The sequence below is a fragment of the Hemicordylus capensis genome, chromosome 3 (genome assembly GCF_027244095.1).
Source record: "Hemicordylus capensis ecotype Gifberg chromosome 3, rHemCap1.1.pri, whole genome shotgun sequence".
NCBI lineage: Eukaryota > Metazoa > Chordata > Lepidosauria > Squamata > Cordylidae > Hemicordylus > Hemicordylus capensis.
The window spans coordinates 3,993,074-4,019,736 of NC_069659.1; the positions used below are offsets into that span (position 1 = coordinate 3,993,074).

General features: G+C 48.7%; 2 protein-coding genes across 2 annotated transcripts; both read right to left on the reverse strand.

Moving 5' to 3' along the window:
• Positions 1-1,457: 1,457 nt before the first annotated feature.
• Positions 1,458-4,689, reverse strand: LOC128352543 (uncharacterized). Its single transcript, XM_053313222.1, has 2 exons — positions 4,559-4,689; positions 1,458-2,462 (listed from the first exon to the last, which is right to left on the reverse strand). The coding sequence occupies exon 2, from the start codon at positions 2,355-2,357 to the stop codon at positions 1,647-1,649; it is 711 nt and encodes a 236-aa protein (XP_053169197.1). The 5' UTR covers positions 2,358-2,462; positions 4,559-4,689; the 3' UTR covers positions 1,458-1,646.
• A 13,994-nt stretch (positions 4,690-18,683) lies between these two features.
• LOC128352542 (uncharacterized) lies at positions 18,684-21,087 on the reverse strand. Its single transcript, XM_053313221.1, has 2 exons — positions 21,002-21,087; positions 18,684-19,704 (listed from the first exon to the last, which is right to left on the reverse strand). Exon 2 carries the CDS (start codon positions 19,589-19,591, stop codon positions 18,857-18,859), a length of 735 nt encoding a protein of 244 aa, XP_053169196.1. The 5' UTR covers positions 19,592-19,704; positions 21,002-21,087; the 3' UTR covers positions 18,684-18,856.
• Positions 21,088-26,663: the final 5,576 nt, after the last annotated feature.

Sequence of the window (26,663 nt, forward strand, 5' to 3'; positions counted from 1 at the left end):
TTGGGTCCCCAGGTGTTATTGGACTTCAGCTCCCATAAACCCCAGCCCCAATGGCCTTTAGTTGGGGATTATGGGAGTTGCAGTCCAACAACATCTGGGGACCCAACGTTGAGAAACCCTGCACGAAGGTATGATTAAGCATCTGCAGTCAGCCTGGCTTCGGAGACCAAGCACAGCCAGGAATTCAGTTTTATGGCAGAAGAAGACGTCTTCCAGTGCAGCGGGGGAGGGGGGGATTTTGTCCTTGTTTAATCCAGCAGCTCCCAACCATGGCTCCCTAGAAGTTGTGGGACTACAACTCCCAATCTCCCATCTCACCCAGCTGCAATACTCAAAGGGGTTAGAGGAGTGTTAATCCAAATACATCCTTGCCCCCAAGCTTGGGAACTGCTGGCTTAAACCATCTAAAGGCTGGGGGTGGGTGAGATACCAGAGAGCTAGAACAGGGCTGGTGTGCTTGCCCTATGAGGGAAGGCAGACGGGGCTTTTTAGATCTGAAAAGAAGCTAGAGAGGACATGATAGAAGTCTGTGCAGGGTCATCAGCCTGTCCATAAGGTGGGGTGGCCTCCTGTTCCTTCTCCAAGCAGCCACTGACATGTCTGGCTTGTGCACCCATTTCTTGCTTTCCTCCCTGGAAGCGGAGGGAGGGGGCGGGCAAAAGAGCAAGCAAGGGAAGCCAGCTTGCCTTGCTCTCTCCCCCACCCCAGCAAATGAAGAACCAAGGCTTGGCTGGGGGCACTGAAGTCAAACTTCGCCTGGCCCTGGGTTTGTGCAAGGGTGACATGGAGAGACACCTTTCTCCCTCTTTCGTAGACTCTAGAACCCACAATCATCTCAGCAATGTTGCCTGGCAGGAGATTCCAGAGAGACAAGAAAGGAGGTCTTCTTTCACACCGCATGTAATTTCACCGAATTCACGGCCACCGGTTCTAGCAATGACTACTCACCTAGATGGCTTTAAAAAGGCAATTCAACAATTGATGGAGGGGTCTTTTCACTGGCTGTCAGTCATGAAGGCTCTGTGGAACCTCCACGTTCAGAGGCAGTATGCCTCTGGACACCGTTGCTTCAGCTGGGGAGGAGGGCTCTTTGCTTCATGCCCCACTTGTGGGCTTCCCAGAGGCATCTGGTTTGCCACTGGGGGAAGCAGGGACCTAGACCACATCAGGAGTTCCCAACCTTAGGCCCTGGATGACAATTCCCATCATCCCCAGCCTTTGCCCATTGGGATTATGGGTACTGTTGTCCAAGATCAGCCAACTCAATGTTGGGAAACCTTGCTCTAGTCTAGGGTCCTTAATTCTGGTCTAGCAGTGCTGGAGGTTAGAGAGGAGAAATCCAAAGTTGTCTCCCTACACTAAATCTCTACTTTGGCCAGATAAAAATTACAGAGACTCCGTGCTCCTCAATAAAGCCATCAGGAATACGAGAGAAGAAAGGGAGTCCACCAAGCTAGTGCAGACCAATTAAAACAGCAAAAGTTTATTACTAAGCCGCTTGAAACCCTCATCCTTCAAGCTAGCCTCTAAAAAAATTTCATTCACTCTGCCCTGGGGGGCCAATCATAGCAGCAGAGCCACATGCCAGAGATCCATGGGGAGGCACATGTTGGCCTTCTGGGGGCCCACAGCTTCCCCCACTCCAGCTACACTTCATCAGGATCAATGGCTTCGATCTCATTCAGGTCCATGAGAACATCCTGCATTTCCATCAGGAATTCATCAGCAGAAGGTAGCGCACGCTCCAAAGCCCTTCTGAGAGACTCCAGAATCCCAAAGATGCTGGATCGCTGGCTCGCTTGTCTCATGACTGGATGGGAAGCCAGCTGTGCCAAATGCTCGCACTGGCCGGTGAGCAGGTGCAGCATCTGGGTCAGGCAGTTCAGAACGTGCATCGGCTGCACCTCCTCCAAGTCCTGCTGGACTCTGCTCAAAAGTGGCACAGCAACACGCTCAAAGTGGCCATTGCGTTCAGCCTTCTTTAGAAAATGCTGGAGCTGCAGAAGGACATTATGCACCTTGGATGGAGTCAGGCAAGCCAGTGCACCAAGGATCTGGGCCAGGATTTCCTTGGTGCCACCAAGAACTTTGGCCTTCCAGGGCCAGGTCTGACACTGGGCGATCTTCAGCTTCCTTTCAATGGCAGGCATAATGCCAAGGAAGACAAAGAAGTTGTTGTCTTCCATGACATCCAACAGGTCTAGGACATGGCCCACTAAGTGGATCCCTGTGGGGACGCCTATTGCCACGACCTTGTCCGAAACCAAAGACACCTTCTCAAGATGAATTGTAGACCTCATCTCATGCAAGGCGTCCCCAAGCGGGCTCAGGCTCTCTACAAAGTCAGCGTTCCACATAGCTGCTCTTCCAGCTCACAGGAAGCCCTGAACTGGTGGATTGGGCCTTCCCCAGCCACTGATGGTGCACCTTCTGGAAATTCGACTCTTCACTCCCAATTCTCCCTGCAAGAGTGATGTACGAGAGCTCAAGTTACTCCATTTGAAAATGCTCACTCTGCTCCTCCTCGACAGTCTTAGCATTCAAGTTAGCAATAGGCCTCAAGGCTAGAGCTTAAACCCAAGGTACACTCACATCCAGCTGTGGGCAATTCCTCTGGGGGTGGTTGTTTTTTGCCGACCTTATTCCTGTGTCTTCAGAGCAGCAGCAGCACCACAAGTAGGAAAGGAGCTAAGAAAGTGAAGCTCATCTCAGCACTATCTCCAAGCCAGGAAAGATTTCACCCGCTTCATTTCGTTGGCTTAAGGATTGAATGGATACCCTTGGGTCTTGACTGGAAGTCTACAGAGCTGGTTCTTATGGCTTGCTCACCATCATCCACTGCCAGGTACTTTGGGGGATCAGGAACAGGGTTCTCCAGCCTCCGCTACAGCAGCCTAGGCTGGATTGGACCCATTGTCTGCTTGTGCCCACCATGGGATATTTAGGAGGCTGCTTCTTCTGAATGATTCAAAGGCAGGTAGCCAAAGTGGTAAGGGGTCTGGAAAGCAAGCCTTGCAAGGAACAGAGCTGGGGGGTGGGGGTACTGTATTCAGCCCAAGAAGAGAGCCATGGCCAGACATCTGGAGGAGGAGAGGACTTGTTCTCTGTTGCCCTCCAGGGCAGGACTAGAACCAATGGTTTGAGGTTGCAAGGAGACAGATTTAGACTAGACTCTAAAGGATTTCCTGTATCTCAAGAGTTGGTGGCCAGTGGGACCATCTGCCTCATGACAGATAGTTCTGGGCTCTTCTTCATTGGAGGTTCTCAAAGGGAGTCTGGGCAGCCATCTGCCAGGGACGCTATAACAGTTTCTGTACCAAGCAGGGAGGGTAGAGTAGAAGACCTCCAAGGCCCCTCCCAACACCAAAATTCGATGAACATGGGGGTTCCTTTTAGCCATCTTGACTACCAGGTGACGGAGGCACCCACTGCCCAATCTTATTTTGAAAGGCCAGCAAATTCATAGCCTGCACCACACCTTGGAGCCATTAACTCCCTGATTACCCATGCAGAGAAGCACCCTTTTTGGCCCTGAACCTACAGTTAACACCGAGGAAAGGCCATTTACTCTCTATACACCATTCCCAGTTTAATCATCTCATGGCCCCCACCCTTCTGCCTCCCACAGGATTACCAACTTTCCAGCTAGCTGCTGTAGCTGTGCTTTTCCTAGCAGCTTGATGCACTAAATGTCAGCAGAGGTTAGATGTTTTCCTCCAGGCCAGGAAAAGCCCAAGCAAAGCTGCTGGTTTCTATTATTCAAGCTGCTCCCTTTGCTGAGTTTCTTCTGGTCAGCTATCAGCCCACCATTCTTAGACTTTGCATATAAATTCAACACAAATGAGACATGTAATTGGAGTGATCCAAAAGCCATTTTTACTCCCAATAAGAACATTTAGGGAGCAAGTGGGATAGTTTTAGAACAAGACATTATTATGTCCCCAACCCTGGGACCTCAGCTGCTGCTGGACTACAACTCCCATCATCCCCAGCTTGGTTATTATTATTATTTTGATTTCTATACCTATTTCTATTTCTTATTAAGAGAGACCCCTTGCCATTATTGTAGTTAAATGTTGTTTGCATTGTACACAAGAGTGTTGCTTATATATTTGTGATAAGTTTTGGTCTGTAGTGGGATTTTCCAAGCTTTAGGAAGTTTACAACTCTTTGTTTTGGCTTTTAATAAAGCCCTATGAAACATTATATTACACTTATGTTTAGGAGTCTGTACACTATAACATATTTGTGTGGGGATGACTACACTGGCACTGATTTTAAAAGTAAACTTGAATATAAGGCCCTCAAACACATGGTACAAATAAGTAATTTACTGTTCTACCTACATTCAGCATAATACAAGAATAACAATGTCTATGCACACTGATACAAGTGTTCAACATAACATGTGCACAAGGCTTAACTTTAGGAAAAGAGGATATCATTTAGGAAAGAGCACAACTGCCAAGGTTTTCAGTTTACCAGACAAAGAGGCAGATAATGAACACAAACATGTCTTACAAAGAGAGAGGAAAAACCAAGTTATTAATTAACTCACCTACAAAAACACCAAGAGGTAGAGATCCACACGTGAGAAGCTAGTCTCTGCTTGTTTATAAAGGACCAGCCTCCACTCAGAATAATTCTTTACTGGGACTGGTCAAGGGGGCAGGAAAAGCCAAAGCTTTTGGCCCTGATCCTGGAAAGAGTGCTGCACACACTGCCATTGCCCTAATCTTTGCATGCGGAAGGTTGCAGACTTAGTCCCTTGCTTCTTCCAGGTAAGAAGTCTCAAGCAGCAGTGCTGACTGGGAAAGATCTCTCTGCCTGAGACCCTGGAGAGAGAACACAGAACTAAACAGATCAGTGGTTTGATCAGCAGAAGGCAGTTCCCCAGGGGCATCAACCTCTGCACTATCAACGTTCTGTAAAGCTAATCCTAAGGCCTTGCAGCTCAACCATTGACATTAGGGGTCCCCAACCCTGGGACCTCAGCTGCTGCTGGACTACAACTCCCATCATCCCCAGCTTGGTTGGTTGATTAAGTGCCATCAAGTTGGTGTTGACTCTTAGCGACCACAGGGATAGATTCTCTCCAGGATGATCTGGCTCCAACTTGGCCTTTAAGGTCTCTCAATGGTGCATTCATTGCTGTCATAAATCAAGTCCATCCACCTGGCTGCTGGTCCTCCTCTTCTTCTCTTGCCTTCCACTTTCCCCAGCATTATGGACTTCTCAAGGGAGCTGGGTCTTCGCATCATGTGTCCCAAGTAGGATAGTTTCAGCCTGGTCATTTGTGCCTCGAGTGAGGCACAGCTTGGTTAGGGACCCCTGATCTACAGGCCTGCAATTAAAGGTATCTCACCATTGGAGGGTCTGGCCCTTACTTGTTGCCTTTAATTGGCATACAGAGTTAAAGCAGATGAAGCTTCTCCCACCCACCAATGATCTCATAAAAACATAAGATCAGCCCCAAGCCCTATCCAGTCCAGCATCCTGTTTTGCACCATAGCCCATCAGATGCCCCTGAGAAGCCCACAGGCAAAGGATGAGGCATGCCCTCTCTCCTGCTGTTGCTCCCTTTCAACTGGTATTTAGTAGCATCTTGCCTGTGAGGCTGGAGGTGGCCCACAGCCACCAGACTAGTAGCCACTGATAGACCTGTCCTCCATGAATTTGTAAAAACTCCTTTTAAAGCCATCTAAGCTGGCGGTCATCACCACATCTTGTGGCACAGAATTCCATAGATTAATTATGCACTGTGTGATAAAGTACTTTTTTTGTTGGTCCTAAATTTTCTGGCCTTCAGTTTCATGGGATGACCCCTGGTTCTAGTGTTGTGAGAGAGGAATAAAAATTTCTCTCTGCCCACTTTCTGTACTCCATGCATAATTTTATACACCTCTATCATGTCTCCCTGTAGTCACCACTTTTCCAACGTAAAGAGCTCCAGATGCTGTAGCCTAGCCTCACAAGAAAGGTGCTCCAGGCCCCTGATCATAGCAATAGCAATAGCACTTACATTTATATACCGCTTTTTATAGCCGGAGCTCTCTAAGCGGTTTACAATGATTTAGCATATTGCCCCCAACATTCTGGGTACTCGTTTTACCGACCTCGGAAGGATGGAAGGCTGAGTCAGCCTTGAGCCCCTGGTCAGGATCGAACTTGTAACCTTCTGGTTACAGGGCGGCAGTTTTACCACTGCACCACCAGGGGCTCTTTCATCTGGATTGCCCTCTTCTGCACCTTTTCCAGTTCTGCAACGTCCTTCTTAAGATACAGTGACGAGAACTGTATGCAGTAGTCTAATTGTGGTCACATCATAGATCTGTATAAGGGCATTATACTACGAGCATTGTTATTTTCAGTCCCCTTGCTAATGATCCCTAGCATGGAATTGGCCTTTTTTTACAGCTGCCACACATTGAGTCGACACTTTCAACAAGCTATCCACCACAACCCCAAGATCTCTCTCCCGGTCAGTCACTGACAGCTCAGACCTCATCAGTGTATATGTGAAGTTGGGGTTTTTTTGCCCCAATATGCCTAACTTTACACTTTTTTACATTTAACCACATTTGTCATTTTGGCGTCCACTCTCCCAGTTTGGAGAGATCCTTTTGGAGCTCCTCACAATCTGTTTTGGATTTCACTACCCTAAATAGTTTTTGGGCCACTTCACTAGTGCTTACCCCAACTTCTAGATCATTTTTGAACATGCTAAAGAGCACCGGTCCCAGTACTACTGATCCCTGGGAGATCCCACTTCTTACTTCCCTCCATTGTGAAAACTGTCCATGTATTCCTACCCTCTGTTTCCTGTTGTTCAACCAGTTACCAGATCCACAAATGAACCTGTCCCCTTATCCCATGACTGCTAAGTTTACTCAAGAGTCTTTGGTGGGGAACTTAATCAAAAACTTTTTGGCGTCCTGCCTCTTCTAGAAAGCCATTGGCCACAAGAGAAACACGGAAGCGAGCTGTGTGTGAACCTACACAAAAGAAAACACGCAGTGGAGAGGGAAAGGGCTGCTTCCCTAATTCTCTGAGTTTCATTCGAAGTGGCTTCCCCATCGGATACTCCGAGAACTGGAAGTCCTAGGTGGGAGAGCTCCAGGATGCCCCTCCCTCCCCAGAGCTGCTAGAAATTAAAACTCCAAGCAGATGCATAGATACCTCATGGAGAGGAGAGCTGGCCTTGCAGTAGTGAGCATGAATTGTCCCCATTGCTAAGCAGGGTCTGCCCTGGTTTGCATTTGGATGGGTGGCTACCTGTGAGCACTGCCTGCTGCAAGATATTCCTCTTAGAGGGCAGGGTCCGTGGAGCATCTGATGGCATGGAGAAGGTCCCAGGTTCCCTCCCTGGCAGTATCTCTGGGAAGGGCTGGGCAAGACTTGCCTGAAACGTTGGAGAGCCACACCACTAGTTAGTGCAGAGACCATCCCGAGATAGTGTGCACTGCGGCCTGCTTTCCATTTGTAGATGGAGCTGCTTGGCTCTTTAGAAGGGGGTGTGGGGTGTGTGCAAAAAGGTGGCCATTGTAGCTGGGTGAGGCTACGTGGTAGTCCCCCAACATCTGGGGAACTCAGCCTGGAAATTCCTTGCTCTAAGACACACAATATCTCTTGCTGTCATGCTTGTTGGAAGGGCAGGGCTTCATAAGAACATAAGAACAGCCCTGCTGGATCAGGCCCAAGGAAGCCCATCTAGTCCAGCATCCTGTTTCACACTGTCGCCCATCAGATGCCTCTGAGAATCCATCAGGCAAGAGGTGGGGGGCATGCCCTCTCTCCTGCTGTTACTCCCTGCAACTGGTACTCAAGAGGCATCCTGCCTTTGAGGCTGGAGGTGGCCTATAGAGCTCTCTGACTAGTAGCTGTTGGTAGACCTCTCCTCCATGCAGTTATTCAAACCCTTCTTAAAGCCATCCAGGTTGTTGGCTGTCACCACATCTTGTGGCAGAGAATTCCGCAAGTGGATTATGCATTGTGTGAAAAAGTAGCTCCGTTTGTTGGTCCTAAATTTCCTGGCAATCAGTTTCATGGGATGACCCCTGGTTCTAGTGTTGTGTGAGAGGGAAAAGAATTTCTCTCTCTCCACTTTCTCCACCCCATGCATGATTTTATAGACCTCTCTCATGTCTCCCCGCAGTCGTCTTTTTTCTAAACTAAAAAGCCCCAGGTGTTGTAGCCTTGCCTCATAAGAAAGGTGCTCTATGTGTTCCTTTCTAAACATGAGGGACACAGGGTCTGTGCAACTCATCCCCACTTTAACCTCCTTAACTCTGTACCAATTCCAGAAAACAAAAGTGCTGATATCTGGACAGGAGTGGGCACAGAAAGGCACCCATCCTGTTCGTTTAAGGTGTTCCTTTGCTCCACCAGCCTAGCAGCTGCAGGGCCCACATAGATAAGCTCAACACAATTCACACTCCACCTGCTTTGCAAGCACAAAGGACTAAAAGTGCATAACTCAGGCAAGTGAGCCCAGCTGCAGACTGCATGTCAAATGACAAGAGCAAGCACATGCACCACGCAGACACGCCTGTGCACACATGCGCACGCACGCACACACACAGAGCAGGATATTGTGAAGGAATGAAGTACCGTATTTTACAGACTATAAGACACTACGGACTATAAGACGCACCTTAATTTTAATCCAGTTTTTCAGAGTTTTAACATATTAAACTGTTAAAACATATAAGACGCTCCTGAATTTTGGCGGATATTTTTCGAGGAAAAAAGTGAGTCTTATAGTCCATAAAATACGGTATTAAGCAGACTTCCTTGGTAATGGTTATCCATTTTTCAGATGGGGAATATGGAGGCTAGAAATCAGCAAAGCCATGGCAGAGAATTGGCAGAGAACTGTAAACCTCCCAGAGATGTATATATGGTGTGGTATAAAAATGCATGAAGCAAACAGGCCCCCCATGCAAAACAAGTAGCTCAAGCAAATTAGCCAAGTTAGGCACATGAACACAAGTGAGCAGAAGTTAGGCCTTGCCCCACACGGCCATGGGGCAGCCAGCCTCCTTTCAGAACCAGCATCCAGAGCAGCGTCCTCTTCTCGAGCTTCTGTGGGCTTCTCGGAGGCATCCGGTGGGCCACTGGGGAACTGGGATGCTGGGCCAGGTGGGCCTTGGGCCTGATCCAGCAGGGCTCTTCTTACGTTCCTACAAACGCTTTGCGAGGAGTGTGCGGAGAGGCACTCCTTGCAAGGGTCATTTGGGTCCTGGAGAGCTGCTTCTATGGCAGCTGGAGGGGGGTGGGGGTGGGCAGCATCTTGCCACTTTACTGGTGGTGGCCTGATCATCAGCCCCCTGAGGTGAGCTCCTCACCTCTCCTCAATAAAGGGCCGCCCCTGGGCAGCAGAGGTGCAACTAGGTCATTTTGGAGCCTGGTGCTAAAGGCCTTTGGAGCCCCACCTGCAGAAAGCTAAGCATCACCACCTAAAGGCCTTCGGAGGGCCCCCTCAAAGGATCCCCACCCCCACCTATTTATTTCCCCTCTCCCTCCTCCGTCTCTAAAGCACCTGGCACAGGTCATAACCATACTTGGCTGCCTGGCACAGCGACCACCACACCACCCAGGACAGGCTAAAGAGGATTGAGGGGCCCCAGGGGGTTTGAAGGAAGGCCCTGGGCCTTGGCCCCAAAGTCCAGGGGTAAGAGCACCACTGCTGGGCAGAAGCCCTCAGGCTGCTAATGTCTCAACTGGTGGGCAGTCCTACCCGCTTCTCGGGCTCTGCCTTCTTCCAATCAGTCTCCCCAGGAGAGGGGCAACTCCACGAGGTCTCTGCATCCAGGGTGACTGGGTGGGCCTGCCATTCACACTGCAGGTGGGAGGACAATTCCATGCCCTCCAAAGGAGGCTGCCTGTTGGGCCCCTGAAGGAGAGCGTTCCAGGCTTGCCTCCTTCCAACGAGGACATGTGCTCCAACCAGGGACAGGCAGGCAAAAACTCACAGCAGGCTCCTCTACAGATAGCAAGGTCTTCCTTTTGGTCAGACTGAGATGCCCAGTTTCAGGCCAACAGCAGTTCGACTACAATTCCCATCATCCCCAGCCACAGGGACCCCATAGTCAAGAGAGCACCTCCTCAGGAAGGAGTGATAAGGAAATAAAAGGTCATCTCCACAAATTACGCAAATGTAAATGGCTGACTCAGCAGGGCCACGGGGAAGCTAGCTCCTTTACATTTTAGCTACCCCCAGATATTCTGAAAAGACATGAGAGATCAACTCTAATGCATTTAGCTTGCCTCTCCCTCCACGGGGCCTTTCAGACCTTCCGTAGCTTTTGTCCAAGAAGAAGTCCACTTCTCAATTTTGAATAGCACAATGGCTTGCCCTGTGCTTTGTCCCGTTTGCAAGGTACGTTTAGAATAATGCCCACGGGCAAGAATCTCCCTATGACTGGTGAAAACACCACCAGCCAGTGTGTCTTCTCGGCCACCAGTACCTCGGAACCACCATTCTCTCCCCCCCCCCCCCGCCCTGGTCTTGGCATCAGCACTTGCATCTTGCCCTCCCTTGACCTGCACCTCCATACTGGCTTTTCTTGACCCAGTCTGCCCAGCGCTCGTAGCTGCGAGGTCTCGTTCATTTTTGGATCTACTTTTGGTTCTTGGGCCCCCTGCCTGGTCTCTGGATCATCCCTGCTCTTGCTTCCTGCCCTGGAGAAAACAAGCCTCTTAGTAGAGACAGAGTTTTCTGTGCATTTCTCTTGGAAGGAGTGAGGTAGTATATAACCCCTATCCTTAAAAACTCTGCTTCCCTTTCCCTGCATTTCTCCTGAAATCCAAATCTCCTCGTTTCTCTCTAGCCAGGAGTGAACCTAATTTGAGAACTCAAGCCAAATTAATTCCTTGTGAGCCGGAACTTAAAGTCTTTTGTAACCTATTGGTGTGCTCGTCTTGCTAGTTTAACATTATTGCTCTAACCATTATTTTCTCTTCCTGTACCCCAGCAGGAACCTTTCAATAGACCTTATTTCATTTTGAACTTTAACCGCTCCATACAGTTCTTTCTGCAACCAGAGCTTTCAATGAATCTATTCGGAAGGTGAGACTGCTGCATTCCAAGCTAGCTAATCCACCCCCCAGCCTAAAATGTAACTCAGGGTTCCCCAGGAGCAGTTCCATTAACAGGTGGATAGTCAAGAAGATATATGTAGTCTTCCCCCCACCACCACCACCGCCCCGGCCATACACTCTGGCCCAGACCGGTGGGTTTGTGATGATGCTTATTTTGCATGGGGATCCTGTAATCTGATTAGGTCCAGGGTCCAAAATTACCTAGCTGCACCTCTGGAAGCACTTGCCCTATGAGAGGATGGGGTTTTCTTAGTTTTGCAATGAGGTAAAGGGGGCTATGATAGAGGTCTGTGCAGGGCTGGCCACAAGGCAGATCTCGGCAGTCATCTAGTGCAGGGATTCTCAGTGTTGGGTCCCCAGATGTTTTTTGCACTTCAACTCCCATAATCCCCAGCCCCAAAGGCCTTTGGATGGGGATTATGGGAGTTGAAGTGCAACAACATCTGGGGACCCAAGGTTGAGAACCCCTGATCCAGAGCATCAATTCTACAGCAGGGCTGGGGGAGTGTTGCAATCATCTCAGGAATTTTACCTGGCAGGAGATTCCAGAGGGACCAGAAAAGCAGTCCTCTGTCATACAGCACACAATTCCACAGAGTTCTGTGTGCCTTCCATTCTAGCATAGAGCCACCTAATAGTGTAGCGGGGAAATGACTTGCTGAGCAAGCAAGAGGCTGCCAGTTTGAATCCCCACTGGTATGTTCCCCAGACTATGGGAAACGCCTATATGGGGCAGCAGCGATACAGGAAGATGCTGAAAGGCATCATCTCATACTGCACAGGAGATGGCAATGCTAAACCCCTCCTGTATTCTACCAAAGACAACCACAGGGCTCTCTGGTCACCAGGAGTCGACACCAACTCAACAGCACACTTTACCTTTACCAGTTCTAGCAATGGCCACTCACCTAGTGGGCTCTTAGTAAGGTGATTCAACAACCCATGGTGAGCCCATCACTGGCGACTTGTCATAGTGACTCTGTGCAACCTTCATGTTCAGAGGCTGTATGCCACTGAATACAGTTGCTTGGGGTCAGAAGGGTGGCTCTTGGCTTCCTAACCTGCTTGCAGATTTCCCAGAGGCACCTGGTTGGCCACTGTGGGGAAAGGACCCTCAGGTGTTCCCAGCCTTGGGTCCACAGACGCTGTTGGATAACAACTCCTGCCCTTTCATCCCCAGGCTTTGTCCCTTGTTTCTGGGGATGATGGGCATTTTAGTCCAACGTCTGCCAACCCAATGCTGGGAACCTCTGATCTAGTCCAGGATCCTTTGTTCTGATCTAGCGAGATCCATCTTATGTCAACCTACTCGAAGTGCTGGAGCTTAGAGAAGAGAAATCCAAAGTCCCTGCTCGCTCACCCACCCCACCCCACCCCACCCCAGATCTCTGCTTTGGCCAGAGAGAGATTACACAGACTTCCTACCCCTTAATAAAGCCCAAGGGCCAAATGCCCTGCAACATCCTGGGGGATCTCTGTGGCAGCAATACAAGAGAACAAAGGGAGTCCACTCACTCAAACAGTAGAAATGTGCTTATAAATAAGCCGCTTTAAGTTGGAGCATTTCAAGTTAGCTGCTAGAGTATTCATTCACCCTGCCCTTGAGGGTCAAGCACACAGCCTAGCCACATGTCCAAGGTCCATAGCGAAGCACATGTTAGCCTACTGTCGGCCCATGTAAAAAAAAGAATTGTAAAGATTTATTATGGTCAATGACTAGTCAACATACACACCAAAATATAAATCAGCATAAAACAAAACAAAATCAAAGCAGTAAAACTAGATAACAAAACATCAGGTTTTACAGACATCTCAGTTACAACTACTCAGTCATTCCCGTCTCAGTGTACAGGCTGCTGCACAGAATCTTGCTGTCCCTGCTGTAACAACTGCATCACTTGATCACCAAGAGATAGGAGATCTGATTGACCTGGCCTATTTTTTTTAGGAATGGTTCAATCCAGGTAGTACAAATGTCCCTGTAGTATGCACAGTGTAAGAGAACATATAAGACGGACTCAGTGTCGCCTGAACCACATGGACATAAATGGTTCCTAAACAGTATCCCCTTAAACCTTCCATGCAAAATGGCCAAAGGCAAGGCATTAAACCATGCTAGGGAGAAAACTCTCCTCTGATTTAAGGTGGTCAAGTGGGTGAGGTACGCAGCTGGCCGAGGGAAGTTTGAAAACCCACCTAAAGTATTACTACAGACTTAAATCCAATTGCTTCTCCATATCTGCCACACGCTGTTTAATAATTTCTTTGGCAGCATCACGACCCAAAGCCAATATATATTGTGGCAAGAAGCCATATCTGCCCCAATTGTCATAGAGGCTCTTGCACCAGGTTGAGTGAAACTCATCTTTCAGAACCAAGGGGGCAAGGCCCTGGGGGCAGAGTGGGCCCATGTTGCTGAGCAACCTTCACTCCTCCCAGAGGTGTAGCGAGGCTGGAGTGGGCCATGGGACAAAAGGTGAAGAGGGGGCCCCCACCTCCTCTTCTTTTTCAGAAAGGTGTGAGGAGGGAAAGAGCAAGCGGACACCCACCCCCTCCCTCAGGGGCCCAGGGACATTTGTTCCGCCCTTGTTTAATGGTAGCTACGCCCCAGACTCCTGCAGCAACTCTGCATCAGGATCAATGGCTTCGATGTCTTTCAGGTCCATGGAAGCATCCTGCATTTCCATCAGGAATTCATCAGCAGAAGGCAGCACATGCCCCAAGGCCTTTCTGAGAGACTCCAGAATCCCAAAGACGTTGGGCCGCCAGCTCTCATGACCAGACAAGAGGCCAGCCATGCCAGATGCTGGTGCTGGCTGGTGAGCAGGTCATGCATCTGGGTCAGGCAATCCAGAGCATGTGCCGGTTGCACCTCCTCCAAGTCTTGCTGGATTCTGCTCAAAAGCAACACAGTCATGTCCATAGTGACCATTTTATCCAGCGTTCTCTAGGTGCAGAAGGATATCCTGGACAGAGCATGGCAGAAGGGTGCATCAAGCACCCAGGGCAGGATTTCCTTGATGCTATCCACAGCTTCTTCAGACACTTCCCAGTGCCTGGGCTGAAACCAAATCATCTTCTGCATTATTTCAGTGACATGTATGTAGCCCAGCCAAAAAAGATGTAGTGATCTTCTTCCAAGAGCTCCTGTAGGAATAACCCCGCCAGGCTATACCCCATGGGGATGCCTCTTGCCACTCCCTTATCCGAGGCAACAGGAACTTTCTCAGGATGAGTTGTGGGCCCCATCAACGTCCCCCATCAATGGAAAGTTGGATAAGACTCTCCAGGTAGTCTCAGCTCTCCACAGTGCTGCCCTTTCAGCTCACTGGGAGGCCTGAACTGGTGGGACAGTAACTGATCTTCTGGAAATCCAGGTTTTCAGCCCCAACTCTCTCTGAAAGACGAATGAGCAAGAGAGTTTAAGCCACTCCAGTGAAGAATCTGTACTCTACTCCAAAACAGAGTCAGAGTATTAGCAATAGGGCTCAAGGCTCAGGTGTAAACCCGAGGGAAATGTATAGGCAGTTATGGGCAATTGCTCAGTTTTTCAACCAACCTTATTCTCATGCCTTCAAAGCAGCACCACAATCAGGAAAAGAGTTCAGAAGGCAAAGCTCATCTCCTCCTGCTCTGTTTATAAAGGCCCTCCCTCCACTCAGAAGACTCAATTACTGGGACTAATCAGGGCAGGAAAGGCCAATCATTTGGGCCCTGATCCTGAAAAGAGCGTCGTATGCACTTCCCTCCACTTGCCCAGAGGAAGGAGGTTCTGTGTTAGTGCACCTGCTTTGCATGCTGATGGCTGAAGGTTCAGTCCCTTGTGTCTCCAGGTAAGACGTCTCAGATAGCAGTGCTGAGAAAGAGCTCTCTGCCTGAGACCCCGGAGAGAGGATACAGAACTAAGTGGGTCAGTGGTCTAAGGCAGGGATTCTCAACATTGGGTTCCCAGATGTTCTTGGACTTCAACTCCCATAATCCCCAACCAAAGGCCACTGGGGCTGGGGGATTATGGGAATTGAAGTCCAACAACATCTAGGGACCCAACGTTGAGAATTCCAGGTCTAAGGCAGCTTCGTAGGAGCATCAACTTCTGCACTATCAGGATTCCTTAAGGCTGAACCAAAGGTCTCAAAGTTCAACCATTTACATTAAGGGTTACCAACGATGGATCCTTCAGCCATTGTGGCTGGGGACAATAGGAGTTGACATCCAACAACAGCTAGTAGGGACCCATGGTTGGGAACCCGATTGACACACTTGCAATTACAGGCATCTAGCGTGGAGTGGGGTCGGGTTACCTCTTTGCCTTTCATTGACATGCAGAGATAAATTAGTTGTGGAAGTTTCTCCTATGCATCAATGATCTCCATGCAGGTCATGAGTCAAGGCTAAGCAATACCCTCCCTCTTTTAGACAAGGCAAGGCATCTAACCCCACATTCTTCTAGAAATGAAGTAGATATTGTGTGCCAAAGCAGGGAGGCTTGTGCTCTGTCACTCCAGAAGGGGATACATTCTATTTCCTTGCTCCTTTCTGCAAGAACCAGAGATTAAGCAAGCAACAGTTCCCCTGGTCTGGGGATATTGGTCTGGGAATTTGTTATAAATTCCTGGTAGCATTTATTGACAGGTGGCTTTGTCCAATTCACGTCCAGGTCCTTTGATTCCTGGGAAGACATTTTGGGTGTTCCCAGGGGCCAAGCAAGGTTGGAGTGGGCCCAGAGACAAGATTTTAAAATGCCCCCCCTCACTGAAGCTCAGCTCATGAAGTAAAGAAATCTTAAATGAGGCTGGACAGTGGTAACAAAGAGCATAGTAAAGTAAGTGTGTGTGTGTGTGTGTGTGTGTGTGTGTGTGTGTGTGTGTGTGTGTCACAATAGAACACCATCCTAAATTATTTTTAAAAAGGTTTTGTGAATTGTGGACGATGCAAGTCATTTAATAGTACTAGAGAAAGACATGCTCCAGGTCTTAACATTCACATCAATTTTGGAGGATGATACAACTGAAGGAAGCCCGGGCGGGTGCGCGGCTGGGGGAGTCAGTCAGGTGACTTGCCTCTGGGGGGCCCCCCAAGGCAGTGGGCCCCCAGACAACTGTCTCCCCTTGCCCTATTATAGTTACGCCCCTGGGTGTTCCGATGGAAGGAATGTGCTTCATTTCATCTTGGGCTGGCAGACATTCTAGTGAGGTCAGCTTTTCAGATGGAGAGTGAAGGAGACCATGATGGTCAGAGTCTATTCATGTCTCCACCTCCTCCTCCTAAGCCCATGAGATCTTCTGCAGCTTGAAAAGTAGATAAATATCATCTTAGATCATTTAATATGGCAAATTTCCTGACCCTCGGGATGTGTACTCACAAGTCCCACTTTATTCAGTGAAGGTTACTTCGAAATAGCTGCAAACAGTTGCAGCCTTAGTCATAAAGAAAGTGCCTAGAATTACATATAATCAATTAAAGTTGTATATTAAGGTCTCTACCTTTCCTCCTCCTGTCATGCCACTGCTTTCCCCTTCCAGATCTACCTCCACAACATCCTTTTTGTTGCCTTATGCCACAGCAATTGGTCAGGCTTCTCCTTCTGCTGCATCTGAACCTTGCCACATCTGTTGTTCGTCTTCCCCTTGGAGCTTCTACCAGTTGGAGCACACACACACACACACACACACACACACACACACACACACACACACACTCCTTGATGGGCCCTTCAGAACATGTGAATGGAAGTGGCATTTCTAGGTTCATTATGCTTTAGTCAGTTATCACATTAGTAGTAGTAGTAAGTTTATTTATGGTCCATGACCAAATTAGAATACAAAAAAGTTAAAATTCTTATAAAAATGTTAAATAAGAGCCCACAATCATCCAAGGAATTTTGACTGGCAGGAGATTGAGGGACCAGAAAAGCAGTCCTCTTTCACTTTTTTTGATAGGGGGTCCCATCAGCCGCAATTAGTCATAGTGGCTCTGTGGAAGCTCCATGTTCAGAGGCTGTATGCCTCTGGACACAGTTGCTTGGGGCTAGGAAGGTGGCTTTTGGCTTCTTACCTCGCTTGTGGGCTTTCCAGAGGCATCTGGCTGGCCTCTGTAGGAAATGAGACCCTGGACCACACCCAAACATTGGTCCCCAGATGCTCTTGGCCAACTCACATCACTCCCAGCCTTTGCCCATTGTGTCTGGGGATGAGGGACATTGTAGTCCAACGTCTGCCAACTCAGTGTTGGGAAGCCCTGATCTATTCCAGGATCTTTGGTTCTGATCCAGCAGGGATCTGTTCCTGGGACCGGTGCTTTTTAATTTATATATAAATGATCTAGAAATTGGGGTCAGCAGCAAGCTGGCCAAATTTGCAGATGACACCAGACTATTTAGGGTAGTGAAATCCAAACGGGATTGTGAGGAGCTCCAAAAGGATCTGTCCAAACTGGGGGAGCGGGTGACAGAATGGCAGACACAGTTCAATGTAAGAAGTGTAAGGTGATGCATATCAGGGGCAAAAACCTCTCACATATACACTGATGGGATCTGAGCTCCCAGTGACTGACCAGGTGAGAGATCTTGGGGTCATGATGGACAGCTCATTGAAAGTGTTGACTCAATGTGGAACATCTGTTAATAATAATAGAAAGGGCCAATTTCATGCTTGGAATAATTAGGGGTTGAAAACAAAACTGCTAATATTATAATGCCCTTATACAAAACTATGGTACGGCCACACCTGGAGTACTGTGTACAGTTCTGGTCACCACATCTATAAAAGGACATTGTAGAACTGGAAAAGGTACAGAAGAGGGCAACCAAGATGATCAGGGGCCTGGAGCACCTTCCCTTTGGGGCAAAGCTACAACACCTGGGGCTGTTTCATTTAGAAAAAAGACTGCAGGGAGACATGAGAGAGGGCTATAAAATCATGCATGGTGTGGAGAAAGTGGACAGAAAGAAATTCTTCTCCCTCTCACATCACACTAGAACCAGGGGTCATCTCATGAAATTGATTGTCAGGAAATCTAAGACCAACACATGAAAGTACTTTCCCCCACAACACATCATCAAGTTGTGGAATTCTCTGCCACAAGATGTGGTGACAGCCAACAACCTGGAAGGCTTTAGATAAATTCATAGGAAGACAGGTTTATCCACGGCTACTAGTCTGGTGACTATAGGCCACCACCAGCCTCAGAGGCAAGGTATCTCTCAATACCAGTTGCAGGGGAGCAGCAGCAGGAGAGAGGGTAAGTCCTCAGCTCTTGCCTGTGGGCTTCCTAGGGGCATCTAGTGGGCCATTATGTGAAACAGGATGTTGGAATAGATAGGCTTCCTTGGGCCTGATCCACCAGGGCTGTTGTTCTGTTCTTCTCTTATGCCAGCCTACTCCAAATGCTGGAGATGAGAGGAGTGAAATCCAAGGTTCCCACTTACCCACCCAAGACCTCTACTTTGGCCAGAGAAAGATTACAAAGACTTCCTACCCCTTAATAAAGCCAAAGGGCCAAATGCCACCCTGCCGGTAGCTTCCTGGGGAATCCCTCTGTGGCTGCAATACAAGAGAACAAAGGGAGTCCACCAACCAAGGTAGCAAAGATTATGTTTATTAACAAACCACTTGGAGGAAGAGGATTTCAAGTGAGCCACTGGAGTATCCATTCACCCTGCCCTTGAGGACCAAGCACACAGCCCAGCAACATGCCCAAGGTCCACAAAGCAGCACAAGTTGGCCTGCTGTGGGGCCATGTAGGCGAACAGCTTTCACGCCTCGAGGGCACCCACATTCTCAACAACAGCTTGTATCTCACTGGCATAAACTAGAAAACAACGCATTTCTCTCAGGAATTTGTGAGCAGAAGGAAGCACATACCCCAAGTTCTTCCTGAAAACCTTCAGAAGAGTCAAGACATTGTCCGGCCTGCGCTTTGCTTCTCTTCTGAGGACCGGGTGGGATTCCAGCCAGGCAAGATCCCGGTGCTGGGCTGTGAGCATGTGGTCCAGCTCGAGAAGATAGTCCAGGAAGTGCATGGGCCGCACCTCCTCAAAGTCCTGCTGGATTCTGCTCAAGAGCAACACACAGTCCTGCTCATACTGATCACTTTCGAGAGCCTTCTCTAGAAGGCTCTTGAGAGGCACAAGGATATCATGGACCTTGGATGGAGCACGGCGAGACAGCTTGCCAAGGATCGGGGCCAGGATTTCCCTGGCGCGATCGATAACTTGGGCTTCCCTCCAGTAGGAGGCCTGATTCCAGAAGATCTTCAGCAGCCTTTCAATGGCACGTATGTTGTCAAGGAGAACAAAGAAGCCATCCTCTTCCAAGTGTTCCAGTACAGAGAGGACACAATGCACTAAGTAAACTCCCTTGGAGAGATCTACTGCCCCTGTGTTATCTACTGTGACCATAGACACTCTCTCAAGATGGGTTCCGGGCACCATCTTATGCAAGGTGTCACCAAGGGGTCCCAGGCTCACCAGGTAGTCAGCATTCCACATGGCTGCTCTTCCACCTCACAGGAAGCCTTGAACTGGTGGATCAGGCCTTCCCCAGTCACCGATGGTGCACCTTTGGGAAATCCGGTTCTTCACTCCCAACTCTTCCTGCAATACTAACATTCAAGAGAAGTTACACCAGGGTCCCTTAGAGTTTACCCTATACAAACTCATACCAAGTAATTGAGGGGGGACTCATTTCCCATTTACTGACCAACTCATCTATAAAATCATCAAGGAGGTACTACATACAAGAAGCTACTCTCAACTATGCTATGTTGACATAGGACCTCCCTTCACTCAAAATAATCACTTTCTGGGACTGGTCAAGGCAGGAAAAGCCAAAGCTTTTGGCTTTGATCCTGCAAAGAGGGATATACACATTATCCTACGATTCCATAAACATGGCCAGGAGGAGTGGTTTCAGGGGTGGAGCACTTGCTCTACATGCTAAAAAGGTACCAGATTCACTCCCTTGCATCTCCAGGTAAGGAGAGCTGGCCTGGTGGTAGCAAGCAGGACTTGTCCCCTTAGCTAAGCAGGGTCCACCCTGGTTGCATTTGAATGGGAGACCACATGTGAGCACTGGAAGAGATTCCCCTCAGGGGATGGAGTTGCTGAGATAGATTCCTGCCTGCGACCTTGGAGAAGCTGCTACCAGTCTGTGTAGACAATACTGAGCTAGATGGACCAATGTCCTGACTCAGTATATAGCAGGTTCCTATGTTCCTAAGTCTCCAGCAGTAGTGCAGGCAAGACCTCTCTCCCTGAGACAATGGATCAGTGGTCTAACTCATAGAAACACCAAACTTTGCAGTATCAGCATTCCCCAAGGCTAAGCCAAAGACCTTGTAGCTCAACCATTTACATTAGGGATTCCAAACTGTGGGGTCTCCAGCTGTTGGACTACAACTCCCATCATGGAAATTGTAGTCCAGAAGACAAAGAAGTAGAAGTTCAATGTGGAAACACATCCCACTACATTCAAGACTAGCAAACCTCTTCTTCAGGTGACTGTGGAGTAGACTTACAGAATTAAGATTGTATGAAATACATGCAAAGTAAAGGGGAAACACTTTGATAAGAACATAATAAAGCTGAACACAAAAATAAGGACCCTTGTTATACATGAAGGAGTAAAAGTCACTGAATTAGATAACTGATGGGGGGGGGCATAATAAAAGATTAACCTTGAACTGCATGAGTAACCAATAAATAAAACTCAAGTAATAAGTGAGGAACTGCTTAAATTTTGAAAAGCTACTAAAAACAAATAATGGAAAAAATAATAATGGGAAAAGTAAACAATGGGGGGAAATATCAACCGTATGGCCAAATTAAGGTATACACACTCAAGCAACAAACTATCCAGCAAGCATACAAGTTGAAAATAGATTTGATAGACATTCTTACAATGCTCAACTTCTCTCTGTCAAATGCCTGTGCTGTGACCAAGCAGCCCTCCAGTTATATAGGGTAGAGAAGACACCAGTGTGGCAGATAATCAATTAAGCAGGCGCAGGAGGGAGAGAGACAAGGTCAGACTTTAACCCTTGGAATGCAGGTTGACAAACAGGATCCCCGACACACCTCCTGCTAAACTCCTGCAAAAACTCCAGCGCCCTGTTTGCTATCCCTGCCCGCTATGCTCGGTGCGCTATGCTCTCGGGCCTTCAACTCTTATGTAGAGAGTAGGCATTCATTTTTTAAATAATTAATTTCAGTGTAATCATTAATGGGCTGGAAACCAACCTCGCCCCCTGCACGCTAGGTCATGGCTGGCTGGTTCCAGCCCACCAGGACATTTGAGTTGTGTACTCCCGGTTTAGTCCAGGGGTTCCCAACCTGTGGCACTCCAGAGGTTGATGAAGTACAACTCCCATCATCCCCAGCTACAGTTTAGAGGGAGGAGAGCTGGTCTTGGGATAGCAAGCATGCATTTCTCCCTTTGCTAAGCTGGGTCCACCCTGGTTTGCAATTGAATGGGAGTCTACATGTGGGCACTGTAAGATATTCCCCTTGGGGGATGGGGCCAAAGCTCAGTGGAAGAGTATCTGCATGCAGGACATCCCAGGTCCCCTCCCTGGCAGCATCTCCAAGACAGGGCTGAGAGAGACCCCTGCCTGCAACCTTGGAGAAGCTGCTGCCAGTCAGTATATACAATACTAAGCTAGACAGGCAATGGTCTGACTCAGCACAAGGCAGCTTCCTATGTTCCAAAGGGCCATAGGAATGTATGGAATTCGGAAATCCAATGCATTCCATGGCCACCTGGAAGGAACCAGAGCTTTCAGTGGGCCTGTCCTGTCATTTATTTTAGTACTTTCTCTAGAATGCTTGCATGCAAAAGGTCCCAAGTTCCCTCCCAGGCAGCATCTCCAAGAGAGGGCTGAGAGAGAGAGGCTCCTGCCTGCAACACTGGAGAAGCCGCTGCCAGTCCGGGTCGACAATCCTGAGCTAGATGGACCAAGGGTCTGACGCAGTATATGGCAGTCTCCTCTGTTCTCAGTCCTACTACATCTGGGGGCTCTGGTTTGGGAAGCCCTGACCTAGTCCATGAGAAAACTGGACAAAGGAGGAAAATCTTACAGGTCAGGAGAAACCAGCGGCTCTAGCAATGCCTCTCACCGCCCACTGTGCTGCTCTGGCTCCCCAGTGGTGGGAACTAGCAGGGAAGCCTTTTTCTACCCACACAGTCCTCCATTTGCAGCCAGTTCTGGGCTGGGTGGAAGAGGAGAGCTCTTTGCCCTCCCTAAGCTTTTCAGATGGAGAAGCCGCTACCTGTGGGGGACCCCAAGCCTTGGATGCCTCTTCCAGGGTGCTTTCCAGATTGCAGCCTACAACACACTTGTGTCCTCCAAGTGTGCTTCCATACTGCCTGTGTTTCAACATCACAGTCCCTGCGCTGTCAGCAAGGTGCTGTTCACATTTCCGATGCCCTCTTTGGGGTTTTATTGGAGTGCTGTGTTACAGTCTTATAATGTCGCATGTGCAGCGCAAAAACAAACTGTATTTTCCCATAGTAGGAGTTTTACCCAAGCTAGAAAAGACTGCTCCCCCTGCTGGTGGCTTTGTGCAACAAACAGCTCCAACCCTTTCTTTATGTTTTGAATGTGATCTGCCAAGCCGAAGCATTTTACTACAGTTTTAGTGGGTAATCTGGAAAGCGCTCAGGGGATGTGGCTGCTGCTGCTGCTGCTGTGATGGGGTCCCTCTGAAAGCTGCAGGGCACTTTCCAGATTGCACGCTGTTCAGCGGTAGTTTACTTTGGCTTGGCAGGATTGTCTTCAAACCGTAAATAAAGGGTATTGAGCAAAGCCACCAGCAGGGGGAGCAGTCTTTTGTAGCTTGGAACCATTCTACAATGGGAAAATACAGCTTTTTTAAAAAAACAACATTGTAGTATTGTAACGCAAAGATAAATCCTGAAAGAAGGCATCGGAAATGTGAATGGCACCTTGCTAACAGTGGAGGGGCTGTGATGTCAAAACACAGGTAATACAGAAGCACACTGAACAGACACATCATGACACTGTTGTAGGGTGTGATCTGGAAAGCACCCAGAAGCCCTTTCAGGGCACAAAAACAGAAAAAAGAGGGGGGGGGGCGGGGGGATGATGCAGCACCAAAAAAAGGAGGGAAGAAAACCCAAATGTGCTGAGCAAATTAATACTGTCTTTTTTTTTTTAGGCCTGAAGTGTTTTGAGCTTTGCTCTTCTTCAGAGGCAACTTGGCAACTTTGTTCACATTTTGGAAAGATTTTGCTATTGTATGACATACTTTATAGCAAGTGAGCAAAGATGCTGTCCATTTGCCTCTGAAGAAGAGCAAGGCTCAAAACGCATCCATTTGCTCAGCTCCGTTGGGTTCCCTTCCCTCCTTTTTCTGTGGGGCAACCCTCCCCCATCCATCCATCCCCAATACAGTTTTATTATGCAACCCACGCACCCCCACCCCCCAGGTCCAGAAGGAATCTGCATCAGTTGAGCCCTCTTCCCATGACCTACCAAAGCTTTTCTGGCAGCAGCACCTGGTGCCGTCAGTCCCAAACAGCAGGAACCCCCTGCCCACCTTCTGTAGCTTCTCACCCAGCCTTCTCCTAAGAGGGGCCCTGCTGGATCAGGCCCAAGGAAGCACATCTCGTCCAGCATCCTGTGTCGCACAGTGGCCCACCAGATGCCTCCGAGAAACCAGAGGTGAGGGCAGGGGCATAGCTAGGGGAGAGGGGGCCCATGTTCATCCCTCTCTCTGGTGGGCCCCCAGAATGAGGGAGATATTGAAGAAAATAGGGTGGACCTGGAGGGCCCTCAGGAGCTGGGGGCCCGTGTTCTTTGAACCTTTTCACTCAATTATAGCTACGCCCCTGGGTAAGGGCATGCCCTCTCCCTCCTGCTGTTACTCCTCTGCAACTGGTACTCTGAGGCATCCTGCCACTGAGGCTGGGTCTCTTTGGGACCCAGGCCTGGTTCTGTGAAATGAGCAGCCAGGGAAGAAGGAAGAGGCTTCCATGGTGCCACAAGCCAATATCTTCCCACACACATCTATGGTGCATTCAGACATGAATACCAAGGAGCTAGTCCTCATAGTAATAGTGATTGCTGTGATAAATTGGAAATCAGGAAGGCAGGTAGAACAGAGTCCTGCTTCTTAGAGATGCTGTAGCAGCAGAGGTCTGCAGACATTTGGAGGGGAATGCCAGATCTTGTCCATGGAGGCTTTCCGTTGGGCTTGAGGACCAGTGCATTACTGCAAGTAATGCAATACTCGGGAGATGGTTTTAATCTGCTGGTTCTGGATGGGGTCACACTCCCCCGGAAGGAACAGGTATGCAGTCTGGGAGTGCTTCTGGATCCGAACGTCTCCCTGGTGTCCCAGGTTAAGGTGGTGGCCAGAGGTGCCTTTTATCGGCTTCAGCTGATATGCCAGCTGTGTCTGTTTCTTGAGATGAACAACCTCAAAACAGTGGTACATCTGCTGGTAACCTCTAGGCTTGATTACTGCAATGGACTCTATGTGGGGCTGCCTTTGTATGTAGTCTGGAAACTGCAGTTGGTTCAGAACGTGGCAGCCAGGTTGGTCTCTGGGTCATCTAGGAGAGACCATATTACCAAGGAATTGCACTGGCTGCCAATAGGTTTCCGGGCAAAATAAAAGGTGCTGGTCATTACCTATAAAGCCCTAAATAGCTTAGGCCCTGGGTATTTAAGAGAACATCTTCTTCACCATGAGCCCCCCCCCACCTGCTAAGATACTCTGGAGAAGTTTGCCTGCGGCTGCTGCCAACTCATCTGGTGGCTACTCGGAAACGGGCCTTCTCTGTGGCTGCCTCTGGACTTTGGGATGCGTTCCCTGTTGAAATAAGAGCCTCCCCATCTCTGGAAAATGTTTTAAAGGCACTGAAGACACATTTATTCACCTAGGCTTTTAATTAGATTTATAGTTTTAAATAATTGTAATACTGGGTTTTAAATGTTTTTGATCTTTTAAATGATTTTAATTGTTAATTGATTTAATGTTTTAAATAACTGTAATTGTAAACCGCCCAGAGATGCAAGTTTTGGGCAGTATAGAAATAATTTAAATAAATAAATAAAATAAAATAATAAAATAAAATAAGTATTGTATTCTGTGGTTAGTTATGTAGCACCACTGATGGCTATGATGGCCCTCCCCCGAAAAAGGCCCCTGCCCCAACCAGATTGCAGTCTGGAAGATACAGAAAGATGGTAAGAAACGGAACAAAGGATTAAGTCTTGTAAATTCAGTTTAGGTTGCAGTTCAGTTTGGGGTGAAGAAAAGAGGGGTTTGTATTTTCTTCATCCCAGCCACAAAGAGAGTCCATCCCAGAGAGTTCCAGCCACAAGAAGTAGCAGCAGACTGGCCATTCATGGATTTTATCGTGCACTTCAATGAAGCCTTTGGTCAGAATTTCCAGGCAACTCTGTATAGACAGGCTTTTAAATAGTTAAAACGGTGTTTCTTTTGAGCGTCAACACTAAATGTAGCTGCTTAGTTGCTTAGGAGGGGATGTGTGTGTGTGGGTGGGTGTGTGTGAGAAAGGTTGCCAGTTTTGTTACTGGCTCCGTAAGTAAAGCACCAGCACCCACCCCAGCACTTCAGCAGGATCCTTCGCTTCCCTCTGAGGTCCCAGCAGAGAAGAAAGAGGGTGCACCTGGAGGCTACCTGGCGATGCCGGAGTGGGAGGTTTTAAAAGCCTCCGCACTGCCTCTTCCAGGCTGCACTCCTCGGCACACTTCCCGGGAAGCAAACCCCATTGATTTCCAGCTGCAGGCTCTTGCTGGCTCTCAGCCGAGGGGCTTGGGCACTCAGCAGGTCCATTTTGCTACACAGAGAGGCCTGAGCTGAGCTCATCAGGCTCCTGCCAGGGCAACGTCTGCCTTGCCCAGGAGCTCTCCTTGGTGCTGCAGAGCTTGCCTTCATCCTGTGTTCTGCAGTCTGGAACTGGGGCCTCCCGACTCTGCCAGCCACTTCCAGCCAAGCCTTGGGCAAGCGTTCTTTGCCATTCCCAGTTTTGTTCTGTTCCCTGCAATTTACCCAGCAGTGGAACAAATAGAGCCCTTTGCAGGGGGCAGCCTGCTTCTTTCTTTGTTTGCCAATACAATTATCTGAATTCCTTGTTTGCTTCACAGCAAGCCAGCCTGCATACTCCCGCTCTTGGCAAAGTACAGAGGGAGATCAACATTACAGCATTCATATCTTTATGTGCATACATTGTACACAGATCATACGTGCACTGAACTTAATGTGTGAGTAGGGCCCTTTGTGGCCAGGGATGATGAGCATTGTAGTCCAACAACATCTGGAGACCTTTTTTAAAAAAAACCCTAGCATTCAGCATCCCTCCCACCCCCATAAGGCTGGTCACAAACACACATGTGTCTTGTGTGTGTTTCTTTTCCTTCTGCGTCTAGCAGTCTGGTTCACTCACTTGGGGCACCAGACAACTTGCCATGGTGTCCCATTGGGGGCTGATGCAGATGTATCAAGTGGGGGCTTTCTCAACGGCAGCTGAGAGGTCAAGAAAGGGCCCACAGCTTCATCCTGGGCACCTTTG